Source organism: Pelecanus crispus, chromosome 1 (genome assembly GCF_030463565.1).
Source record: "Pelecanus crispus isolate bPelCri1 chromosome 1, bPelCri1.pri, whole genome shotgun sequence".
In the NCBI taxonomy this organism is placed as follows: Eukaryota; Metazoa; Chordata; class Aves; order Pelecaniformes; family Pelecanidae; genus Pelecanus; species Pelecanus crispus.
Genome location: NC_134643.1, coordinates 224,681,914 through 224,704,497, shown reverse-complemented (window position 1 = coordinate 224,704,497; position 22,584 = coordinate 224,681,914). Strand labels below are relative to the sequence as shown.

The 22,584-nt window shown below is 45.7% G+C and overlaps 1 protein-coding gene across 1 annotated transcript in view; it reads right to left on the bottom strand.

Annotated features, from left to right (window-relative positions):
* MAP6 (microtubule associated protein 6) overlaps positions 1 to 22,584 on the bottom strand; it is a 47,339-nt gene that overhangs the window by 8,058 nt on the left and 16,697 nt on the right. Inside the window, exons 2-3 of the mRNA XM_075727719.1 lie at positions 6,934 to 7,147; positions 5,032 to 5,228 (exon numbers count right to left, since the gene is read on the bottom strand). Of these exons, the coding sequence (XP_075583834.1) occupies positions 5,032 to 5,228; positions 6,934 to 7,147 (411 nt within the window). The remainder of the gene's footprint in view (positions 1 to 5,031; positions 5,229 to 6,933; positions 7,148 to 22,584) is intronic.

The following is a 22,584-nucleotide window of genomic DNA, read 5'->3' as shown; positions in this document are numbered from 1 at the left end:
AGTCTTTTAAGAATGAACATTTTCTCCAATACCAGCTGTGGAGGGGTGAAATGATAAATTCCCGGACCTGAAGCTCAGCTGAAACACTTTGAAGATCATATAGTTATGTGTGATCGATGAATGGATGAAGCTGGTGGGGAAGGGAGAGGGAAGGCAGGGTGATACGGCAGGACATCAGAAAGCAGCACTGTTAGCATGTAGTCACAGATGGAATAAATTCAGAAAGTGATTTCTAAACCAGGCAGGGATGAGAAATAGCACCCAGAAACGGTAAGGCAGAAAAGGGTCGGTGCTCCATGGAAGTCAGCAGAGCTATGTTGGAGGAAAGATTTCAAAATACAACCCCAATGCAGACAATTTTCCCCAGGTTGGTGGGGATGCTATTGGCATATTCATTAAAAGAGAAAACATGATTAAAAATAAAAATTGCAGGTAGGAGCTTACGGGCTAATTAAAAGAAAAAAGAGATGAAACTAAGATTAGGGTTCACCATTTAAAATAAAATTGTGCCCTCAGCCCTACCTTCTTCTCAACCATCATTTTCTCCAGATAGCAAACGCTTTCATTAATATAAAATCAGTGCTTTGCACTTCCACAGACACTGCCAAATGCCTGTTCAACGGTGGCTAGGCTTGCAGCACGCTGAAACTGCTCAACCCAAGAATTTGCCACCTCCTTTCAATAAGGATTCTTGACCCCTCTCATGGGCCTTTCAGGTGGTTTTGGGCCAAAGCAAAAGCTGTAGGCAGTTGGAAAAGGGTATGTGATTAAGTGACCTCATCCACAGCACCTCCCCTCCCTCCAGCTCTCCATGGGGCTCAGTTTCTGCTCCCTGATCCAGCGCAACGTGGACACGAGCAAGGTGCAGCAGCAGCCTGCGTGCAGGGCACTCGCCGCACCAACCCTCTGCTCGAGACGCCATATGTACAGAAAATAAAAGCAAACTACCTGCTCCGTCCACATGACTTCACTGTCCATCTTCACATTTGCAAACGCTTAGCTCTCGCGTCAGGCTAGTCTGAGGTTAGCAGCCATCTAAAGAGTCAGACTGTGACAGCTCAGTTGTCCCTACGGCAGGCATGGAAGTGGCGGCTCTAAGCAACACAAATCTGATTACAGTTGGAAGGGGTTTCTTTCACTTAACTGCGCTTCTTATCGAGAAAACAAGATCAAGGAGGTGGTATTCGTCTTTAGCATTTATTTATCATTGGAAAAAAAAAACCCTTTGAGCAAGCAAAGATCACAAGCACGTCACAATCAATTGGCTATACATTAATTTGTGTGTGTGTGTGTTTGTGTGTGTGTGTCATTCTCATTAGAACAGCAAGAATGAAAAAGCACCACGAGGAGGTGTGCTTAACACATTACAAGAGACAATTTGTGATATGCAACCAAACCCAGGCCACAAAATATTAATTAGACACTTCCTATCTGCCTCCAAGAGGCAAGAGTTTGTGGAATTCATGGGAGCCATGTTTTTACACTAGACGCGTTGCAAATGAAGAAGCAGGTGATCGGTGTGCAAAGCAGTCAGAAGACAGGAGCTCAGTCAGCAATTAGCACCATTTTGCAGAAAGGAGTAACAGTACAATACAGTGAAAATGAGAAAGCAAGCAATAGACAGCATAGGAACTTTCACAGGGTAAAAAGCAAAACATTTCTCTTTTTTTTACAAGGAAAGCAAAACATATTACAAATTAGCGGTGAAACAGAATCAGCATTGTGGTAGCTGGAAACACAGAACAGCAGAGCACTCTTTCCCAGTGGGATCGACAAGCTCAGAGTCCAAAGTGAACTTGAAACAGCAGAGATTTGGTCTCCTTTCTGATAAACCTGAGTGAGTCGGATGGGCATAAAGTCTGTGGAAGGTAGAGCAATGCAGGATTTCACCCTGAGGCCTGACTCTGCTGCACTTCCTGGCATTCAATGTAATGCTAAACTGTGTGCTTGGATGCTGAGGACCTGGTGCACATGGAGCAAAGGGCAGGATTTATCTCCCTATTTTCTTGCTGTCTGAGAGGGAGGTCCCCAGGCCCTACCAGTCTTCCAGGTTCTTTCTGCAAAGATTGAAACCTTCCAAGGATCATTCATCCCACCCAAAGAGAGGTGTCCAAAATAGGTAGTTCAATGGCCCTTGGAAAGTTCCTTCACTAGAGAGGGAATTTAGACCACTGGCTAGCACATCATACCTAGCTTTGTAGTTATGTGCCACCAAAAACTTCATGTATTAAGGAAACATAAGGCCAAATTCTGACCACTCACTGTGCATGTTTCATTCAAACACCGTGATGGATGCTCTTCATTGAGAAGAAGCAACCCTGAAGCCCTAGATGATGAGCAGTTGTTCCAGAGTCACGGAGATGCTTCGATTAGGTGGTCTGAGCATCTTAATGATGTTCCTTGGGCAAAATTTGGTTACCCTTTAAGTCAAGGGCTAAATTCCCATTGAATTCAAGGTGAAATGGTGGCAGGTGTGCTGTCTCTTTGAATGTGAAGCTTTGGGCCAAAAAATAATTGGAAGAATCGTTTGGCATGGTCTTTCCTTATGTACAGTGAGATTGGTGTGTTGGACTATTGGTAACTGTCTACGTGCCTTCCTGACATGTCCTGCCTGCTGTGACCCATCATCTTCACGGCTGTTGCTATATCCCATGATAGGAAAGGACATTACTGAGGAGTGTGAAGATAGATGAGGCATCTAAATGCCAAGGAATCACACCAAGTCTTGGAAGCTCAGGCTTCTCTGGCCAGTTGTCCCTTGGGCGACGGGGTGGGAAGAGCTGTGAGCGGCACTCCTCTCCACCAGCTCAATGCAAGCCTTTCGCTGAGCTGCTCTGGAGACAGAGCTGAGCTCTGCACTCAAGCGGTGCTGCAGGGGCTTCTGAGCACTCAGAAAAGCAATGGTCAATATGGACAGGTCAGCGTCTCCATGGAGCATGCACATCAAAAAATGCACCACATTCGCAAAGATTTCCACAGTTTTACTTCCTGGAGGATTTCCCTGGTTTCCTCCTAAACATTGGAGGTTTAAATATATATATTTCTATATATGAATATATATTTTCCACATACACAACCTGACTAGCTCATAGCACACAGTTCTAACACAGCTAAGCTTGGAAATACACCACTGAATTCAGAACACTACACTTATACTCAAAGCTTTAGGCTGTTAGCGCAAGGCAAACAGGACACATCACACAATACACTGAACTTGGCATTTATTCATTACTAAGGCCAGCAAATGTCACTATCTGTATACCGCAGAGCTTTCCTCCTCTTTGGAAACTTTCTCTCAGCCTTGTAGCCCACCAGTCATTTATGTTTCCAAAAGACCCAATTCTGATGGGGTGAGACCCCAGATATGGGTCTCCTCACTCTCCTGGCCCATCCCTTTTTCTGTTAGATAGTTTCACATTTCTAAAATATCCTAGCAGCAAGACTTGCCTCATTCAAACACCTCTACAGCAACACAGATCTGATACTCTCCTCTTACACCGCCTCTCTACCCTACTTCCCATCTCTCTCTTCGTTCTTCCCAATTGTCTGTTCTCTGAAAGTTTCAAGCTGGACTGTGCATTAGGATAGAAATATTGAGCTGCAAAAATAAAGACGAACCGTGCATCTTGACTTGCAGCTACTCTGCTACTGGAGAGTTTAACAGCTCGGTTTGGTGGGATCAAGATTAATCCTTGCATATTTAGGACCCAATCCAGGAGCTAGGCACGCAAATTTGGATTGGGACTGTACCTCTCCCAGCTCCCATTGACTCAATGGCCCAAATTTTGGGGTATGCAATGCCAGTCTGTTGGGCTAGTTCATACTCGCTGACCAATGGTCCCACTGTTTCTACAGCTTCCAAGCTGGTCTTGCTGGGCATGGGGATTTCATAGAGTAAGAGCACAATAAATAGGATTGAAACCCTGAGATCTTGCCTGGAGGGAGTCTGGGGATCCCAGCAACTGGTTTACGGCCCTCTTAGGATGCTTACGAGCCAACATGAACTCCAACAGCTGGTAGAATCAAAACAATGGGGGCTGACAGCTCTAGCCAACCTTGGTGACTTCTTTCTTTCTACCCCTTGGAAGGCCACGTCTGCAAACTAAACCTCTTTCTGAAACCTAGCTCTGTCTACTGGCACCCCAGAAGTGAAGAAAGCAGACCAAGATTCAAAACAAACCAGGAATAACAAAAAAGATCCATAACCTAGGGAAAACAATAGGGAAGAACAGCCTGCTGATAACCTAGTCTGACCTGCCACATGCTTGGGAAGTCTTCACTGCTCTCTGCGCCTTCCCTCACTCTTTTTTTTTTTTTAAATCAAGTCTTTTGAGTGGTGTTAATGGGTGAAGCTGCCTTGATGCAGCTAGAACTAACCCCCAGCTACCATGGGGGAAGAACAGGCCCTTTATTTGCATGGGATCTCTGTCCCTGTTGCTTCTTGGAGCAAAAGTCCCACTGGTGTCACCAGGGGAATTTGCTCTTGGCCACACCGATTCTAGCGGATTTATGGCCAATCCATGGCACCACAAATGAACCTCTGATCCTCTCTGCCTCCAAAACCTTTCACCTGCTGACACCAGTGGGAGATGACCAAACAACGGCCAACCTCAAAAGGGCCTCATGGGATGACAGCACAGCCTCCATGGCTCGACGGGCACTTCCGTGCCGTCAACATGTTGAAGGACCAAGCCTGAGGAAAGGGACAGGCTGTTGGATGCAATCACGGTTGATCCATCATCTTCATCTCCTACGACCCCACTTGTGCATTCCCACATCCCTCACTCTGTGCAGAGCCGTGTTGTGCAGGCAAAGCAGAACAACCTGACCTCAGAAACAAGGATTCCCTAATCCTCCTTGGAAATAAAACAGAAAAGCTTCTAATAGAATCAGAACAAAAAGCAGATTAGAAGCCTCTAATTAATTTTGTGGCCTTTATTTAATCAAAGGAAAAAGAAAGGAAAGAAAGAAAGAAAGGAAAGAAAGAAAAGGAAAAAAAAGAGAAAGAAAGGAAAGTGCAGTGACATTTACTCTTTTGCCTCAGCCAGTTTATTGTTCATCTCTTTACTTTTCTCCTTGTCCTCTGGCTTTGCTGTGTTGGAGGTCTCGGCGCTCTTTTTCTTGGCAGCCCGGCCAGATGCAATCTGCTTGTCTTTGGCCTTTTTCAGGGGTTTATGGCTTGTTGTGGTCTTTTTTGGTTTGGAAGGCTTTACGCTAGGCTTTTCCACCTGCATGGAGGGCGACATGCAAAACGACAACATAGAGATGGAGAGAGAGAGAGAGAAAGAGAGACACAAGGACAGGTAGGAAACAGGATTTAGATCAGAAACAGCATGAATGTTACTTATGTACTCAGCTACACCCTGCCCTCCAACTTCAAGAGGGGTTTTGCAAGCCCAGAGGGGATTGTCTCTCCCTGGATTTGAAGCAGAGAAATGATGCTCAGGACAATGAGGCTGGTACAAATCCCCACGACTCTTCCAGGACATGACTCCTCAGTGTGCTTGTCCCTAACAGATTGATACAATACATTGTTTGTGGTAGCTGGGGCATAGGACACCGAGTTGCACCTGAGCAAAGTCCACAACACCGTCTTGCATCCACTTGTTTCTACAGCCCCCAAAGTAGGGAGGACACTTTCAAAATTAAGGAGGAACAGAAGCCTTCAGCTCCTCCATGCTGGCCCTGACATCCCTCTGACACCTCACAAATCTAAGCACTTACAAACTCTGGGAAAGACTAAAACTGCACAGACTGACTCCATTTATATGCAGATCCTCCACTGCTACTAGAAAACAAGGCTGGAAGACATTTCAGCCCAGACCCTTCTCGAGACATGTCCTCCATCTAATCAAAGCCAAAAATGCTTACTGTCAAAATCTGTGAAGCACTCTGAATTAATTGCAGATGAAGAACTGGCTCTTACCATGTCGTTCCTGGGATAAAGTGTGATGTGGGGTGCCTATAGTTTTGGAGGGAGAAAGAGAAAGCTGCCTAGATAATCACCTGGGAAATGACAACACAAAAACCTCTTCAGTTGGGCCCTACCCTCACTTCTTTACAGCTTGATGTAGGGCAGTATTCTCTCCAAAGTACATCAACCTGTACTAGAGCCCATAAAATCACGGAATGGTTTGGGTTGGAAGGGACCTTAAAGATCATCTAGCCCACCCCCCCTGCAGTGAGCAGGGACAGCTTTAACCAGATTAGATTGCTCAAAGCCCTGTCCAACCTGGCCTTGAACACTGGAGGGGGCATCCACAACTTCTCTGGGCAACCTGTGCCAGTGCCTCACCACCCTCACAGTAAAGAATTTCTTCCTAATATCTAATCTAAATCTACAATCTACCCTCTTTCAGTTTAAAACTGTTACCCCTCACCCTATCCCTCCACTCCCTGATGAGTCCCTCTCCGTCTTTCCTGTAGGCCCCACTTAAGTACTGGAAGGCTGCTATAAGGTCTTCCTGGAGCCTTTTCCTCTAGGCTGAACAACCCCAACTCCCCCAGCCTGGCCTCGGAGCAGAGGGGCTCCAGCCCTCGGATCATTTTGGTGGCCTCCTCTGGCCCCGCTCCAACAGCTCCGTGTCCTCCTTGTGCTGAGGGCCCCAGAGCTGGGCGCAGGGCTGCAGGTGGGGTCTGCCCAGAGCGGAGCAGAGGGGCAGAATCCCCTCCCTCGCCCTGCTGGCCACGCTGCTGGGGATGCAGCCCAGGGTGGGGTTGGCTTGCTGGGCTGCCAGCGCACATTGCCGGTTCATGTTCAGTTTTTCATCCACCACCACCTCCAAGGTGGATCCCCAGAAGCACCCGCTGGCTGGAAATGAAGACGCTGCACAGGGGAATGACAGCAGGCAGCGTTCAGCCCAGCCTTACTGTGTTGGACATGTCCCACCAGGAGCAGTGACGGCCCTGGGTCCCTTCTGCCGCATTTCTCACCTTTGGCGGTTCTTTGTAGGGTTCGCTGTAGAGAGTGCGTATCCTTCTGCGCTCCAGGAATTTATTATCAGCTGGAGCAGGCTTACTGGTTTCCCCCTTGAACTGAGCGCTGTAACTGGTTTCATGGGTCATTTTCTCCTCTGGTGGTTTGTACTGGGCCTTCGCTTTTATAGCTTTCACAGGTTTGACATCTACCCAGGGTCTGAACTCGTTTCTGAAGATCAAAAAAGAAAGTGGTTCAGGAATTAAACCAACAGGAAAGTAGTGGTAATGTGGGAATGAAAGCCCTCATTGCTCAGCAAAGTCTACTTGGAAGGGTTTTTGCCTCCATCCACTCAGGTTTACAAAGAAACTGACTCCCAACAGCTCATTTTTGACCTCATCTAAAACCCACTGACACATTTAGAAGTTCAAATGAAATTTGGCCTGTTAAAATCAGGCAATCGTGGGCACTAGACAGCTTGCTACTTGTGTGACAATGGTCGGGTGCTCTCCAAACAGCTGACCTCAGATGTGACTGTGATCCTTTTTTTGAAAACATAGATACTTTTTTGTTTCTACAGCTTCATCTCTGCACTGAAGCTACCTGCCAGCAGTTCCTGACTCTTGCAGTAAGGGTGGAAAAGAATATTTAGAAAGGAACATCAAAATTCATGTTCTGCAACTCAACACAGGACACACACTTCTCAGCAAACTTCCCTGCAGGCAAGCTAGCTGGGTGATTCAGAAATGTAAGGAGCCAAGATTTTCTACAGCCACCCCTTACCCATGCCTGTAAATAGTGAATTGTATCGTTTTGCCTATATTGCACCAAATTATGCACAACAGCTTTTGTTAATTCCATAAAGGAACAGTTTAAGATAAAGCTGTCTTAGATGTAAACTCAAGCAGAGCAGGAAACGCACAGTTTATCAGGTATTGCGAGCTATGGCTTCTCTTTATTAGCTGATGGTGAATTCCTGAGTTACTGGAAAAAATAACACCATCTTTCATTTCTTTTGGACAGAGCTGTGACTTTTTCAGAAAAAAACCAAACACATTTCGAAGATTTTTAGCATCTGCTGGACGCATTCTGGTTCCCATCCACAGTCTCCTTCTCGTGCATTTTTTGTTCTTCCCAATGGAGTACCAACATCTTTCTAGTTTTGAAGCAAACCATTTCATTTTCTCTCTAAAAATTGCCATTCATCTGAGAATGGGGATAGAGAAACCCCAAGTGTGTTGCTAGCCTAGATGGGTCATGCTCAGACATAGTCCCAGGCAGTGTTTAGATCCTTAAGATTCCAGTGCAAGCCAGGAGCTATCCTAACGGTGGTGATACAAGCCCTCTGCAAAGGGGTGAATTTTCCTTGGAAATCAAAGCCCTTGTCTTAATTTTGGGACCTCTGAGGCAATGGGACCTCTAAGTTGCAGAGCCTGTCCCTCCTGCCCTGTTCCGCTCAACCACCTTTGGGTTGTGTTATTCATCTTCAGCCTGGTTTATCAGGGAAATGAACTCTGTGTCACTGGTACTGCCAGTCAATCCCTTCCCATAATAGCTTTGAACATATTAATCAGCTTCAACCAAATTTGACAAATGGTCATGGAGTTATTCAGCTTTTACTTTTATGCAGATAAGCAATTGGACTGAGTCCAGAGGCTCAGGAAAGCTTCAGTATGGACATGCACACTTCATCGGGCATCATGAGGACCCGCTTAGACAGGGAGGCTAGGCTGCAGAAGTTCTTCTGTTGTCCTCAGGGACCAGTAATAAATGATTCCTTCACGTGCAGGATCAGTGCAGCTCCCCGCCCACCCGGTACTGCATTTCCCATTCACATAATCCCACTGCAAAGATGGAAAAAACCTTTCTCTTCCAAGATAACTGCTGGTTGCAACAGTCTCCTGGGTGTGTTCCTCCTCCTAAGACACCTATGTTCAGGTCTCACCACATCTGCAGAGTGACTGTGTCCCTGTGGTAGTCAATGCAGCGGTAGGCCAACACAGTCAGTGGAGCTTGGAGAGCCCTCCCCTATGCCAAAGATGGGTGACTGCTTTAGGGTGAGCTGAATGCCTCTCTGGGCTCTGTTAACTGACTAGATCTCCACTGATGGGAATACAAACACCCAGCACACATGAAGACACTCACACATACACCCCTAAATGTAGGTATCTTAATCGATGAGCCAAATCCCATCTCCAACTCTCCATCCTTTTTTAGTGTTGATTCTACCTCCATCTACTTTTTATTTTCCCTGTATTTCTTCATTTCCCTCCCCCCTCTTTTACTATTCAGCCCTTCTTGGGCTTGGATAATACTGCCAAAGGCCCAGGGAGAAGGATGCTTGAAGAGGTGTTTGAAGGATGCTATTCTTCATGAAACTGTTGCACTGAACGAGCAATACAGGAATGGGCTCATCTGTGTCCCTTTCTTTCCTTTTCAGTGAGCGTCACCCATTTGTCCACAGATATTTCTCTGCAGTCCATTGTTAAAATATCCCTCCTGCACGAAGAGTTGGGAGAAAGGAAGAGGAAACATCTTTAGCAAACTGGATTAAAGATGTGAATACATTACTGACACACTCAAAGTTCAACCCAAGTTCCTCAGAAGATGAGGCTTCTTCCTAGGATCCACTTTTGTTCCAAAGTAGACTATATATTTTCAACTGCTTTCTAAAGCAAATAAAATCATGCACTAATTCTCTCTGCCCATGTCTATGTGTCACTCGGGTTCCTTCCTAGCAACTTCTGAACCTGGTAGCTATTTTCTGTTGTATTTGTGGCAGAGGTAGATATCTCAGAGGTGAAAATCACACCACCTTTCCTCAAAATCAGTGAGTGGGCACAGGAGAAAAATCCAAACAGTGTTCTTCAACTGAGCAAAAGCCTGGTAAAGTTCATTTTCTTACTTATTGTAAGGCCAGCTGGCCAACCAGCCCACATGGACCACCAGGTCAATCAGCAAACCTAAGCGCAGCTTGCGTCTACAGAACCAGAGACAACGGATGGAGGCTGTACTACCGTACACATAGGAGGTGGACTTTAAGACAGAACACAACCAGGATTTATTCATTCTGCTGCTTATAAAATGCTGGTTTATATGGAAGTGAGCTTTGAAGCAGTGTGATCGTATTTGTTACCATAGTGCCTGGCAACCTCATTACGCACCGCATTACGCAAACATACAGAAAGAGATGGGCTGTTCCCTGAAAAGCCTGTGATCTCTGTAGAGAAAGCAGACACACGAGGCAGGGAAAAGGGAGAAAAAAGCCTTGTGCTACCTGTGGGCTGGCAGGGAATGCATTTCTGCACTCCCATGGGCTGGTTCCTGAAATGCTAAAGCAAGAGATCATGCAATAGAGCTGGGCTGTTAATGCGACAACCAATCTCATCTGACTGTTAAAAATGAGCACGAATTCCTCTGCTCTTCTCCATCCTTGCTTTGCTGGTTGTAATACAGATGTAACAATTCTGTGAGTACTCAGCTCCGCTGTACTTGGCGACAGGACCCTTGACTACCCTGCAGCTCCCAAGATGAGCCTGGCTTTGCAGGCAAAGGATAGACCAATAGCCATTCTTAGGTGGATGCATGCTGATGCACTATGTCCACCAGCTCTGAAATAGCTCAGCCACGATCTTCTCCGGAAGTGGAGGATAGAATGCTATTGATCTTGAAATATTTTACAGTGTTGACAAAGAAGTTGTAAATACCAGGTATGTCATACAGATTCAGTGCACATCTAGAAATAACAGATTGCCCAGAGAGGTGGTAGATGCCCCACCCCCCCCATCCCTGGAAAAATTCCAAGTCAGGTTGGACAGGGCTGTGAGCAACCTGATCTAGTGGAAGATGTCCCTGCCCATGGCAGGGGGGTTGGACTAGATGACCTTTAAACGTCCCTTCCCACCCAAACCATTCTATGATTCTATGATTCTACTCTAAATCCTTTTCAGGCAATTGAGCATGATTTCACATCACCAGCTATTACACTAGAGCTGGTCCTTTCAAGCATGTGAGAGAGCATGGCCCACGTTTGTATGGAGTCCTACCACACATGGGATGAATCAGCTTCTCCCTGCTGTGACCATGCTCGAGCACCCAGTGTGCCCAATTCTGCATATTTGCTATCCAGAGCTTGCAGAGCAGTGGAAGGAGGAGAGAAACTCAGACCATTTACTACAGCTACGTCTGGTGCAGCAAGCTGATCTCAGTGCCTATTTTTGATATTCAGGCAACACATAAACTGCAAAAAAGCGTTACTAGAACAGACACAGGCTATTCTGTGCTGGTTGCATCAGTGCCAGAAATGCAGCTTACCATGGTTAATTAGCACAAAAGTACTAATCCCTAAATCAGTTCGTCTCCACTACAGATGAGTGAGGGAAAAGAGCCCGCTGGGAACTGCCCTTGGAATATGCCAGCTCCTGAACCCAGCCCAACAATTGCTTAGAAAAGTACTAGTTACCCTGAGCCAAAAATGTAGGCAGGAGTGTGCTAGCAACTTCACAGCCTGGATCACCACATTTGAGTGCCAGGCACATCGAATTTAGTAATGCAAAAGTACGAACGAGGAGACAGGTGCCCTACTTGGGGTCTGTATCTCTGTTGATTGTAGGGATGGGGGAACACCTCAGGAAGTTGACCTAAATCCCCTTTCTAGGTCTGGTGACTCTCCATCAAATGTCTGTCTGATACAGTCCTATGTCACCATGAGCTCATGTTGTCCAAACAGTGCACGGCACGGGTACAACCTCTTAGGGCAGTTGCACTGTGCTCTCTAGAACTGGCCTGATGCTCCAGGATATTTACATCACTCAGAGATGCTGTCTTATAAATTTATACACTCCTTATATGCAGCAAAGAAGCGAGACGAAAAGCAGCAGCTTTAAGACTTAATTTTTTTTTTTGGCATTCTGGGACTAGGTAAAATATCTGTTCTCTAAGGTATCATATCAGTTGCTCCTCTAATACTAAAACTAACGCTGGCTTGCAGAAAGCCCCTTCAGTTCTGAGACCTCCCTCTTCATTCTGAGACCTCCCTCATTACTACTTAACATCCCAAGGCCAATTTGTGGAGAAGGTGCCCAAAAGTTACAAATTCCAGCTGCAATCTGAAATGAGCCCTGAAAATGTTATTCTTCCCCTGTTTTGAGAACAACAGGTCATGGTGTCTGGACCACTGCAGACTGCTCTGCACAAAATTAGCTCTGAAAGTATTTCAGGAGCGTGTTAGATCCCATCCTAAAAGAGCTCAGCCTCAAGGCTCACCTAAAACCTGAGCAAAAACCTTTGCTCACGCTGCAAGGATGAGTTATGATCATGGACTAGCACCAGTAAGGACATACCCAACAGGCACAGCTTAGTCCAGCTCTATAATTCTTCATCTAAGGGAATTTCATTGCTCTTCATTTTGCTGAGGAAGATTTTAAGAATTGCTATCTTGGCATGAAATGGAGGGGTTGACCTGAAATAGCAGCAAATTACACGTCTCCTAATTTTCTGCCTAGCTCTGGTCCCAGCCTTACAAAGAATAATTAGAATCAATCGGGAAACCAGTGCTGACCTGAAATGGAAATCGAAATGAAACTCAGCAAAAAGGAGTATATGAGGCATGAGATGACCTTTTGCAAGCCAAGTCCAACAGGAAAAATTCCCAGTGAAGATAAAGGGAGTTTAGCCATCTACAGACCTGATGAGAACATAGGGCTGCATAGGATGGGGCAGACGTTTTGCAAATTAATAGGTAGCAGATCTTTTTATAAGATGACAGTGGCCTGGAGAGGTGGTGGCCTGATCTATATCCATTAAAGCCAAGAGTTGCTCTCCACATATATCAGTGGATACCACGCTGCTCGTGCATGGGGCTTCATCCACCCTGGTTATTTTATTTTAATTGCATTTTCCCCTTGGCTGAGGATTGCTAAAGATGGCCGCAGGTGAAGGTGACCTCAACATCTTCCTCCACCCCAGCCAGGGGGCATGGAGTTGACGTGAGCTCCAAGCTATGGCATGCAGCTGTCTCTGGAGATGCTCACCAACACTCATGTAGGTATTAATTGCCTTCATCTATTGATGCCAGAGCAAAGCCAAGAGGGGGAAGGAAGGGAAGATGGGGACAGGTTTAACCACTTCAAAGCTTCCACCTACTTTAAAGGACTTTAAAGAGGTTATATTTGTTAAATGTATTCTGCTGACAGCAGTTTTACCAGCACTGAGCCAGCCCAATTCCCTCATCCTGATGGGCATATATGAAATAATGAATAGTGCAGAAAAGGGAGACCAGGAACTTCATGGTGGAGTCCTGCACAGAAGGGATATTTCTAGTTTAATTTGAAAAACTATGGCTCAACCAAAAATGAAAAATATTCAGATTTTTCACTGGAAAAAAAAAATCCTTTACAAAATGTTTGGCCCAAAATGTTTCATTCATTCTAAAATTAAAATTTAACTTTCTTTTTTAGTTTCTTTAATTCTTTTCCATCCCATTTTTTCCTTATTCTACTCAAGACAAACACGAAAGGACTATGAATCCCCTTATGAAGCAAAACATCAAACTGCTTCACAAGCAATATTTCAGAACATCACATTTCTCCCTCATATTCCTCTAAACAAAACAGCAATGAAAAAAAATACATTTTCCAAACTAAGCAGCCAATTTGTCTGCTATTTTCAAATTATTTTGCCTTTCTGGAATACAGTATCATTTGCTTCCAAATATACTCCAGCTCCCTTTTCCCTGTTAATGCAGGAAAAGAGATGTTCAGTGAAATGCAACAGTGGGAAACTCAAAGTCAATGATAATGCCTGGCTGAACTCTGGAACTCAGTGCCAAAGGAGGTCACTGAAGTCCAGCATGTAATGAGATTTAATTAAGTCGTGGCTGTTTACATGGATATTGAGAATATTCAGAGGTATCAAAGGAAATTTCGGCAACACATCCTCAAGATAATCATCAACACCGCTCTTCAGCATTTAGCTGTCCTCTACAAACTATGGGCTGAAGCAGGAGTTATTCCACACTGTAGGAATCTCCTCCAATCTCCCTCCAGTTGTCTGGTCCTGGCCACGATCAGCCAGAAAATATTGGACTAGCTGGACTGCGAGGAAATTCTGCTCACAAAGGATTGCTCATATGAGGAGCCGCTGAGGGAACTGGGGTTGTTTAGTCTGGAGAAGAGGAGGCTGAGGGGAGACCTTATCGCTCTCTACAACTACCTGAAAGGAGGGTGTAGTGAGGTGGGTGTTGGTCTCTTCTCCCAAGTAGTTAGCGATAGGATGAGAGGAAATGGGCTCAAGCTGCATCAGGGGAGGTTTAGATTGGATATTAGGAAAAATTTCTTTACGGAAAGGGTAGTCAAGCATTGGACCAGGCTGCCCAGAGAGGTGGTGGAGTCACCAACCCTGGAAGCGTTCAAAAAACGGGTAGACGTGGCACTTTGAGACATGGTTTAGTCTAGTCTACGCTTAATTGGTTTAGTGTGGACTTGGTAATGTTAGGTTAATGGTTGGACTGGATGATCTTAAAGGTCTTTTCCAAGCTAAACGATTCTATGATTCTATGAGAAGCATGCACATGTTTAGATCCTAAAGCTGTTTTCTTTTCTAATGTGAACAGAAAAATTCCATTTGGACTCAATATAAACAGGCTGTGTATCCTCTTGCAAACACAATTACTTTTAAAGGTAAGCCTGATCAATGGTTACTGTTCTGCAAGAGCCAAAACATGACTCCTAACACATTTTAAGCAATAAAGGAACACTGCCCCATGCTGAGGTCCCTTGCGCAATAGTAAATGGCACGACGTGTACTTGCCTCCCAGAGAAGTAAGTCTAAAATCATGGACCCGGATGATTCCTTGCTGCTTCTGACAGCCTGACATGTTAGTGCAACACAGTATGTCCCCTGTGCCCCAAGACACTGGCTTCAACCATTTCCTCCTATCTCCCACCTCAGCCCCCTTTGGTTAAAAGGTCAATTCCAACCAACTCCTATTGCAATGGTCTTGCCAACATACAAAATTTGCCACTGCAAGTGCAAGAACTACCCCCTCATTGTCTGCTGCCAGACAGTGCCCTGTCTCCAACTCCTACATGGATGCTTAATGACAGCTTTATCCTCTAATGCCCATGCTATTATCTTGTACACAATAATTTACTGTAAAGCTGCACTGAGACTGTGAATGGTATAATGAATCTCCTGGCACCGAAGATTATTTTTTCCCAAACATTAATAATCAGCATCTAAGACATACACACGCACACATATATATACATATACAGAGCAAGTCAGTTTGGACGAGCCAATATCTAATTGTGTATGAAGACTAAAACAATGTGATATATTAATGCATGAATTTGAATCTTGGACAATGCACAGTGGAGTAAGTGTGAGCAGGATGGGGAGGGACCAGTATCCGTGGACATCCCTGGTTAGAGCCCATCAAGTACAGCAGTAGCGTAGAAGGGGAGGAAAGTGCTGAGCCTTCAACAAGGCGACTTTAGCACTGGCTGAAGCAGGCTATGAGCAAGATATGATTAATGTACTGAAAAGGATGAGGTCAAGTCATCTGGCAGAGCAGAACCATGCTGCAATCCATTTATAAAAGCTGCTTGAGTCAGCAGCCCACAAATCATGGATATTGCATTGCCCGAGGGCCGTGGAGCACCGCCTTTCAAGGAGGCAGAATTACTGCACGTGTTGTCATACCTAAAACGTCATAAATACATGACTGAAGGTGATGGTGAACACGGCAGAGGGCCAAGGAGCTGAGAGAGCAACGTAGCTGTGGGAGAGTAACCCCAAGAGCAACAGCCCTGCCACTGCTCATGTCTCAGCACAGAGAAACAGGAGGGTTGTGGACGATCCGTGAGGAATAGCCAGCCACTGGGATACTAAGCGGCGTGGAGAGGTCCATGTGTGATAGGAAAGGGTGAGATAAATCCCCACACTCAGAGGGGGGGCACATCTGGGCACCTTTGACACACAAAGTCCACTTTGCAGACCTCAGGGTAAACACCAGCACCCCCACGATCATCTCACCTTAGCTCCGCTCTTCAGCCTGCAGCGTGCACCCAAGTCCCTGTGCTCAGCCAGCCATGGGCGAAGCACAGTCCGAGCCAGATAAAGGTTATCCACCAGCATCTGCTACAGCCCAGCAGCCCAAGGCCCTCCCTACCTCCTGGCTCCTGGTGGCAAAATACCCTCCAAAGGGAAAAGCGTGGACTCTGGGGAAAATAACACCGGGAGATGCCACTGCAGAAATGCCAGAAACCAGAGAAAGGTCTGGTTCTGATCTGGAGATCTGAAGAGAGGTTAAACCCAACGGCAGTGAGACCTCAGGAACCCTCCTGGTGTGATTCACAGCCCCATGGAGATTTGCCAGTTTACACCTCTCTGAATGTCCCTTGATGTTATAAACTTATGGGTCCTGCTGATGAAGGGACACGTTGGCCATTCCATACAGAAGCTGCTGCGGTATCTTCATACATGCTCAAGCCCATAAAGTTGGTGAATTCAATATTGGTGTCACCAATGAAGCCAGTTGATGCAGCCAGTTAGGAAAGCCCCCAGGGTGATCACAGCCTGACATTTCTGAGCATGCTTGCAGAAACAATTAATCTGTAAATGTCATGTTCACCCCTGGAAAATGGGTGAAGGCTAGGTCAAAGCTCTGCGAACATCCCATTTAATGGCCTGTATGTCTGTTCTCCAGTTGGTTGGAGCAAAAGCAGTGTCTCATCCCCCTTGTCCTCCAAATGGGCAGATGACTAAAATTTGCCACACGGTTAAACAAACAAAGCAGCTCATGGCATAGATGCTTTGACACAAAAGGATCTTTACCAACAGGGTGCTGTAGCAAGGTTAGGATTGGGCAAAGTGCTGCCACAGGCAGATCTGGATGGGCTGCAGAAACCTGAACAGTGTAAGAGGAGCCAAAGTGCTCCTGTGAGAGTTTGTGGGGCCAAAGAGCATCATGTGTCTGACTCTCTTGCAAGGCAACGTGCACAACCGCACAGCTCCATCAAAGTACAGACACATGAATTAACTAGGCTCATCCATTAAGGTCCCAGGGGAAGAAAACCCTTGAGAAGAAACCCTCGTATTAGGAAAAGGGGAAGAACCTGCAAAGACAACACAGCATTGTAAATTCTGCTCTTCTTCAAGTGCAAAGATTTTTCAGTGCAATTCATGCTGAGTGCAATGAACTCAAATATCCGATGGGATACAAAGAAACTGGCAGCTGCCTGCGGTGCCGCTGCACGCTGGGTCTGCCTCCAGCTAAAGTCTGCCTGCCTCTGCCCATCCCCACGCAAAACGGCACGCTGAAGCTGTGCTTGGGTGGTGCCTTGTGGGCCTTTGGCTCCAGTGGGATTCTTGGTGAAGAGATGTTTTCAGCACCTCGTTTCAAGTGTCTGAAGACACAAACAAGAGACGAATTAAAAATGCATTATTTCAGTTCAGCAAAACACTTCAGCACATGCACAGTGGCTCTTAGCTGCTCCTTACATGTAAATATGGGCATAAATGACTTCCTGAATCAGGCCTTGGTGGACCACACTGCAAAAGCTTTATGTGAATGCATGATGTGACTTGTAAGAGGGGAATCTGGTGCAGCAAGATGTGCTAACTGAGGCTGGGGAAAATGAAGCTTTTTAGGTCAATGAAGCGATTGCATTTCACGAACTCATAGGATGATCAGACCACCCCAGAGATCCGGCAGCGGGATGGGGAGGGAATCCAAAGGCATCACCTTTCAGCAATGACAGGCCAGATGGTTACAGAACTGAAGAGCTGCTGCCCAAGGAGCTGAAGGACAGTGCATCTCACTGACCAGCACTGCTGAACACAGCTCTGGTCCAAATTGCTCCATTTGCACTGCTGGGGGTTTTCATGAAGACCCTCATAATGCTGGGCAGGGACTGCTGGGGAAACCCTCCTGCCCTGACTTTCCTGGAAGCTCTGGCATGAAGCTGCTTCAGCTCATCACCAGCTCCTGTTCCCTAGATCCTGGCCCTTCTCCAACCTGGAGATGCTTCAGTGATACTGCAGTTCAGCTGCATAGGAACTGCAAGGTTTGCCCTTGAGGCAAAAGATGGAGACGGGTGGTGCTGGGGACGACAGGTAAGATTTTGTCTGAATTTCTTCAGTTATCATCCAAATCACGGATGCAGAAGGATGGGTGTCTCCGAAGAAAGGTCAGGACATAGCTGTTTGACATGAAATAGCTCTTCTGTGGCAGCAATGTTATTCGACTAGCTGTATTTTTCTGCTCCCTTCAGGGAATCATGACTTCCCTTCTTTCTGTGTTTCCAATGCAGCTCGAAATCAGCGTTGCTCTTTGATTTAATTTCTAGTCTGCATGACAGTGTAATTACTCATCCTGGCACGGGAGTAGAAATAGATTCAGCAGTAAAGGGGGTAAAGGAGGAAGATGGTGAAACTTAAATAGCAGCTATTGTTTTGCCACTGCATTGATGACTTGGGGCATTATTATTTGCTCCTCACTGTAGTAGCTACTATACGACTGTATCTGAATATCCTTCATACACTGATTGGGCACCAGGTGTCCCAAAACTTAATCGTACACATGAAAAATGAAGAAACTAGTTAGTCACAGTCTGAGTTTCAGTTAATAGAATCATAGAATCATAGAATCGTTTAGGTTGGAAAAGACCTTTAAGATCATCCAGTCCTTCTCCCATGTAGTTAGTGACAGGACGAGAGGAAATGGGCTCAAGCTGTGCCAGGGGAGGTTTAGGCTGGAAATTAGGAAAAATTTCTTTATGGAAAGGGTGGTCAAGAATTGGAACAGGCTGCCCAGAAAGGTGGTGGAGTCACCATCCCTGGAAGCGTTCAAAAAACAGGTAGATGTGGCACTTGGGGACATGGTTTAGTCTAGTCTACCCTTGATTGGCTTAGAGTAGACTTGGTAGTGTAGGTTAATGGTTGGACTGGATGATCTTAAAGGTCTTTTCCAACCTAAACGATTCTATGATTCTATAACAATTAACCTAACACTACCAAATCCACCACTAAACCAATTAAGGGGAGAGTCATAATTTAATCTTTCCTAGCTTGGTGGCTGGATTATTTTTTAATGAAAGTAAAAACTAGGAATCATTAAGGTTGGAAAGGATCTCTAAGATCATCAGTCTAATCATCAACCCAACACCACCGTGCCCACTAAACCATGTCCCAGATTGCCACGTCTACCCATTTTTTTGAACCCCTCCAGGGATGGTGACTCCACCACCTCTCTGGGCAGCCTGTTCCAATGCTTGACTACTCTTTCTGTGAAGAAATTTTTCCTAATATCCAATCTAAATATGAAATATATGAATATATGAAAGCAATTCTGGTGTGGGCTTTTACAGAAGATGTAGTCACCTGATTTCAAAAGGTTTACATGTCCAAGGTGGCAACAAGGCAAACGCTAGGAAAAGGGAGATCATGGATCAGGATCCCCATTAACATTCATGAAGGATGCATTGAGGAACAAGGACCTTTACCACTAAGTACAAGAGCAGTAAACCAAGCCCCATGGCAAATTTAGTGCCCAGAATATATGGTATTCAAGTTTTCCTTGCACTGGGCTGGAGCAGTAACATGCTGCTGAAAGCCCAATGCAAAGGAAATCTTGAATACCATGTATTTCTTTTGTACATACTGCCCGTGGCAGGTAAACGCATGGTCTAACCCTGTTGTCTCCTGGCAGCATTCCCCTTCAGTGCTTCTGCAGAGCTGATGGAGATACTGATGCAAGGTCACAGCCTCAACTGCTCCTCACACCAATGGATGTGTCTCCTGGATGCCTACAAGATAGAGAAGCCTGCAGGCCAGCTTAGAGGCCAAGCTGTAACCAGGATGGCCTCCTATTTTCTGTTAGATGACTGAAATCTGAGTGTAGTAACAACCAAGTACCTCCTAAGTGATCTTACACTTCAACAGCTCGCAGCCTCCAAGCTAAAATATTGCCCGTAAAAGCAAAGAGCACACATATATTTGGGTTCCAAAGACACCCAATTTGATCCTATTTTAGTCTACAAAGTAAAATACAGAAAATAACATGTAATCCAAATGTCTTATGTATACATGCTTTGGATGCATAATATCTTATTCTCAGAAAAGGAAAGAGAATTCAAATCTATGACCTTATATACATCACCCACCCACAAGGCATGCCTGCGCGTGGCATGCCCACCGCACACAGGTTTGTGGTTTCCCACTGACCAGTGCAGATACTTTTTGCAAGAACTACTCCGGCAGAAATCCCACGAACCCATCAGCTGGGGTACCAGATCCAGAACGATGAATATTTCACAGCAAACAGTTCTGCAGCTCAATGAGCTGCATTTCCACTGTGTCCCAAGCGTGTAACACAAGGAAGTGAAGGCAGGCATAGGGAGATGTGCTACACATGACACAGGCAGTGTGACAACCACACAGCCTTGAATAATGCAATAGAGAACCCGGATGAATGCAGATTAACCTACATTTGGTCCGATCACCTGCCCTCTGCTGTGCCTATATGTGTGTATGTATTAGAGCTCGTGCTATTTCTTTACAAGATTTTATATAGATAATGAATCTAAAGTATTTTTTAGCATACAAAAGTGACAAGCCAGTTCCTGGCTTTGACAGAGGGCTGAATTCTGCTTTCCATTTTACGCCTTCCTCTGCAATGTACCCACTGAACATTTCTCTAGTTGAAATCAACAGGTTGTAATTCTTTTTAACTGGAAGAACCACAACAGAGCTGGGTGTGAACTAAGTAGATGAAAGAGGACAGCTGAGGCTTGAGCAAGGATCTTAAGATAAAGGATTACTGAGCTAAGGGAAAGCAATGAAAGGCTGAGTCGGATTTCCCCCCCCCATCTTTACCCTTAATACTGTCTTATTTCAAGGGCTGCAAAATCTAGACGTAAATTCAATTTGTGCTGTGGATGGTAAGGTGCAGAGCTCCTGCTCCAGAGTTTGCATGACACATGTAGATTTATGGGGGAGGAAACACGGGTAAAATGCATTGAAATTGCCCTGGGTGCTGTGGGGAAGGTTGCTTCTAAAGCTTCACGGAAAGACTAAACTGGGCTGAGCTGATGGGCACACAATTTAAGGGGCAGCGTGGGAGCACCGGGAGGTAGCTTCTTTGGGAAGAGAAGAGGACAAAGCTTAATACACCCATGCATTTTTTTAGGAAACCATAAAACACACCACCACAAGTCACCGGGGCTTCACAGGTGTAAGAGGGGGCAGAATGAGGTCCATTAAAGCACATCCCTTTTAACAGTGTAATACTCAAGTCCATGCCACTTCCAGTCAACCCATCTTTCTTTAGAAGCTATCCCTGCCTGCAGGAGGCACAAAAGCAGATGAATTGTAGGAAATGAGAAAATGAGTGTAGAAAACAATCTCTGTTTCCCCACGCCCCCCTCTGCAAGCTTGGGAAACCATCACCATCACTTGTGCATCAGTAACGATGCAATGGGGAGGACCTGACGACTCCAGCTCCCCAACAACTGGATTAGTCCCATGGTACCAAATCGGTATATACTGGGACCATCAAAGCTGTCTTGGGGGAGTCTGGGAAAGAGAGAGCACAAGGCATTGGAGCAGATGGTTGTATTGTGAAATCTCCTCCTAATTACGTAAAACAAGGACCGATGTGAGTGAACGAAGCAATTACTGGTCACTGCTGGTACCACACTGTCTGCACGAAAGCTGTCATGAAATAAGAGGATAAGGAGGACTGTCCGAAAGGTTTATAAGGGAAATGGTGAGAAGGTAGGTTCTGGAAGAAGGTTATTTTATAATTTTTGTTTATATTATTTATTTTTTATACATGTATTTATTTTGTAATGTTAAAATGGCTGTTTTCAAGGGCTTTTCCAGTGTTTGCAAGGAGTGGAAAGCCCTGAAAGCGAAGCACAGACAAAATGGGTTGTGTATTTACATCAAAGGTGCTCACATTCAGAGGTCCCTCTCTGGGCTTGATCACAAGCATCGCTCTAGCACACTGAAACAATCAGGGAAATAACTGTTCACATGTCCGTGACGATGGCCCTGTGCTACCAAGGCTGGTGCTCTGCTCCGGAGGAGAGGCATGAAGCCAAAAGGAGCCCTGAAATCAGAGTGTCTAGAAACGAGAGGCATGGTACTCAGCAATAAGCAGCATGCAAATTGTAGGATTTACTCCCTTTGGAGGAAAAAGTGAAGTAGAGACGTGTTTTTCTGTTTCCAGACACAGGGAGTCTGTGTGTAACATGCACTGGGGAGCTAAAACCAAGAAGAGATGAAAGAAAATCCCAGGGCGTGTGCATGGCTGCCTGTGCCAGCAAAGGGGATTTAGAAATGCTGTGTGCAGAAAACAAAGCCCAAAGAGCTGCACAGGCTGGGACAAACCCCAGAAACCTGGGAGACTCAGAGACCATGCCAATTTTCGGGACCATCTTGCATCAACATGGTTTTGGAAGCCAATGGGACATTATCACCCAGAGGTCTGACATCCTGGGGTCTTTTTTGGCACCTCCAGACCCAACCTAGAGCATTTGGGAGGAGGCTGCAAATGGGCCACTTGCTTTGACAGTGCTGCACGGATGCTCGTGTGTGCAGAGACACGCGGTCCAGAGGACGGTGCCACTGGAACGTGGCTGTGCAGCTCCCAGAGCCGCCCA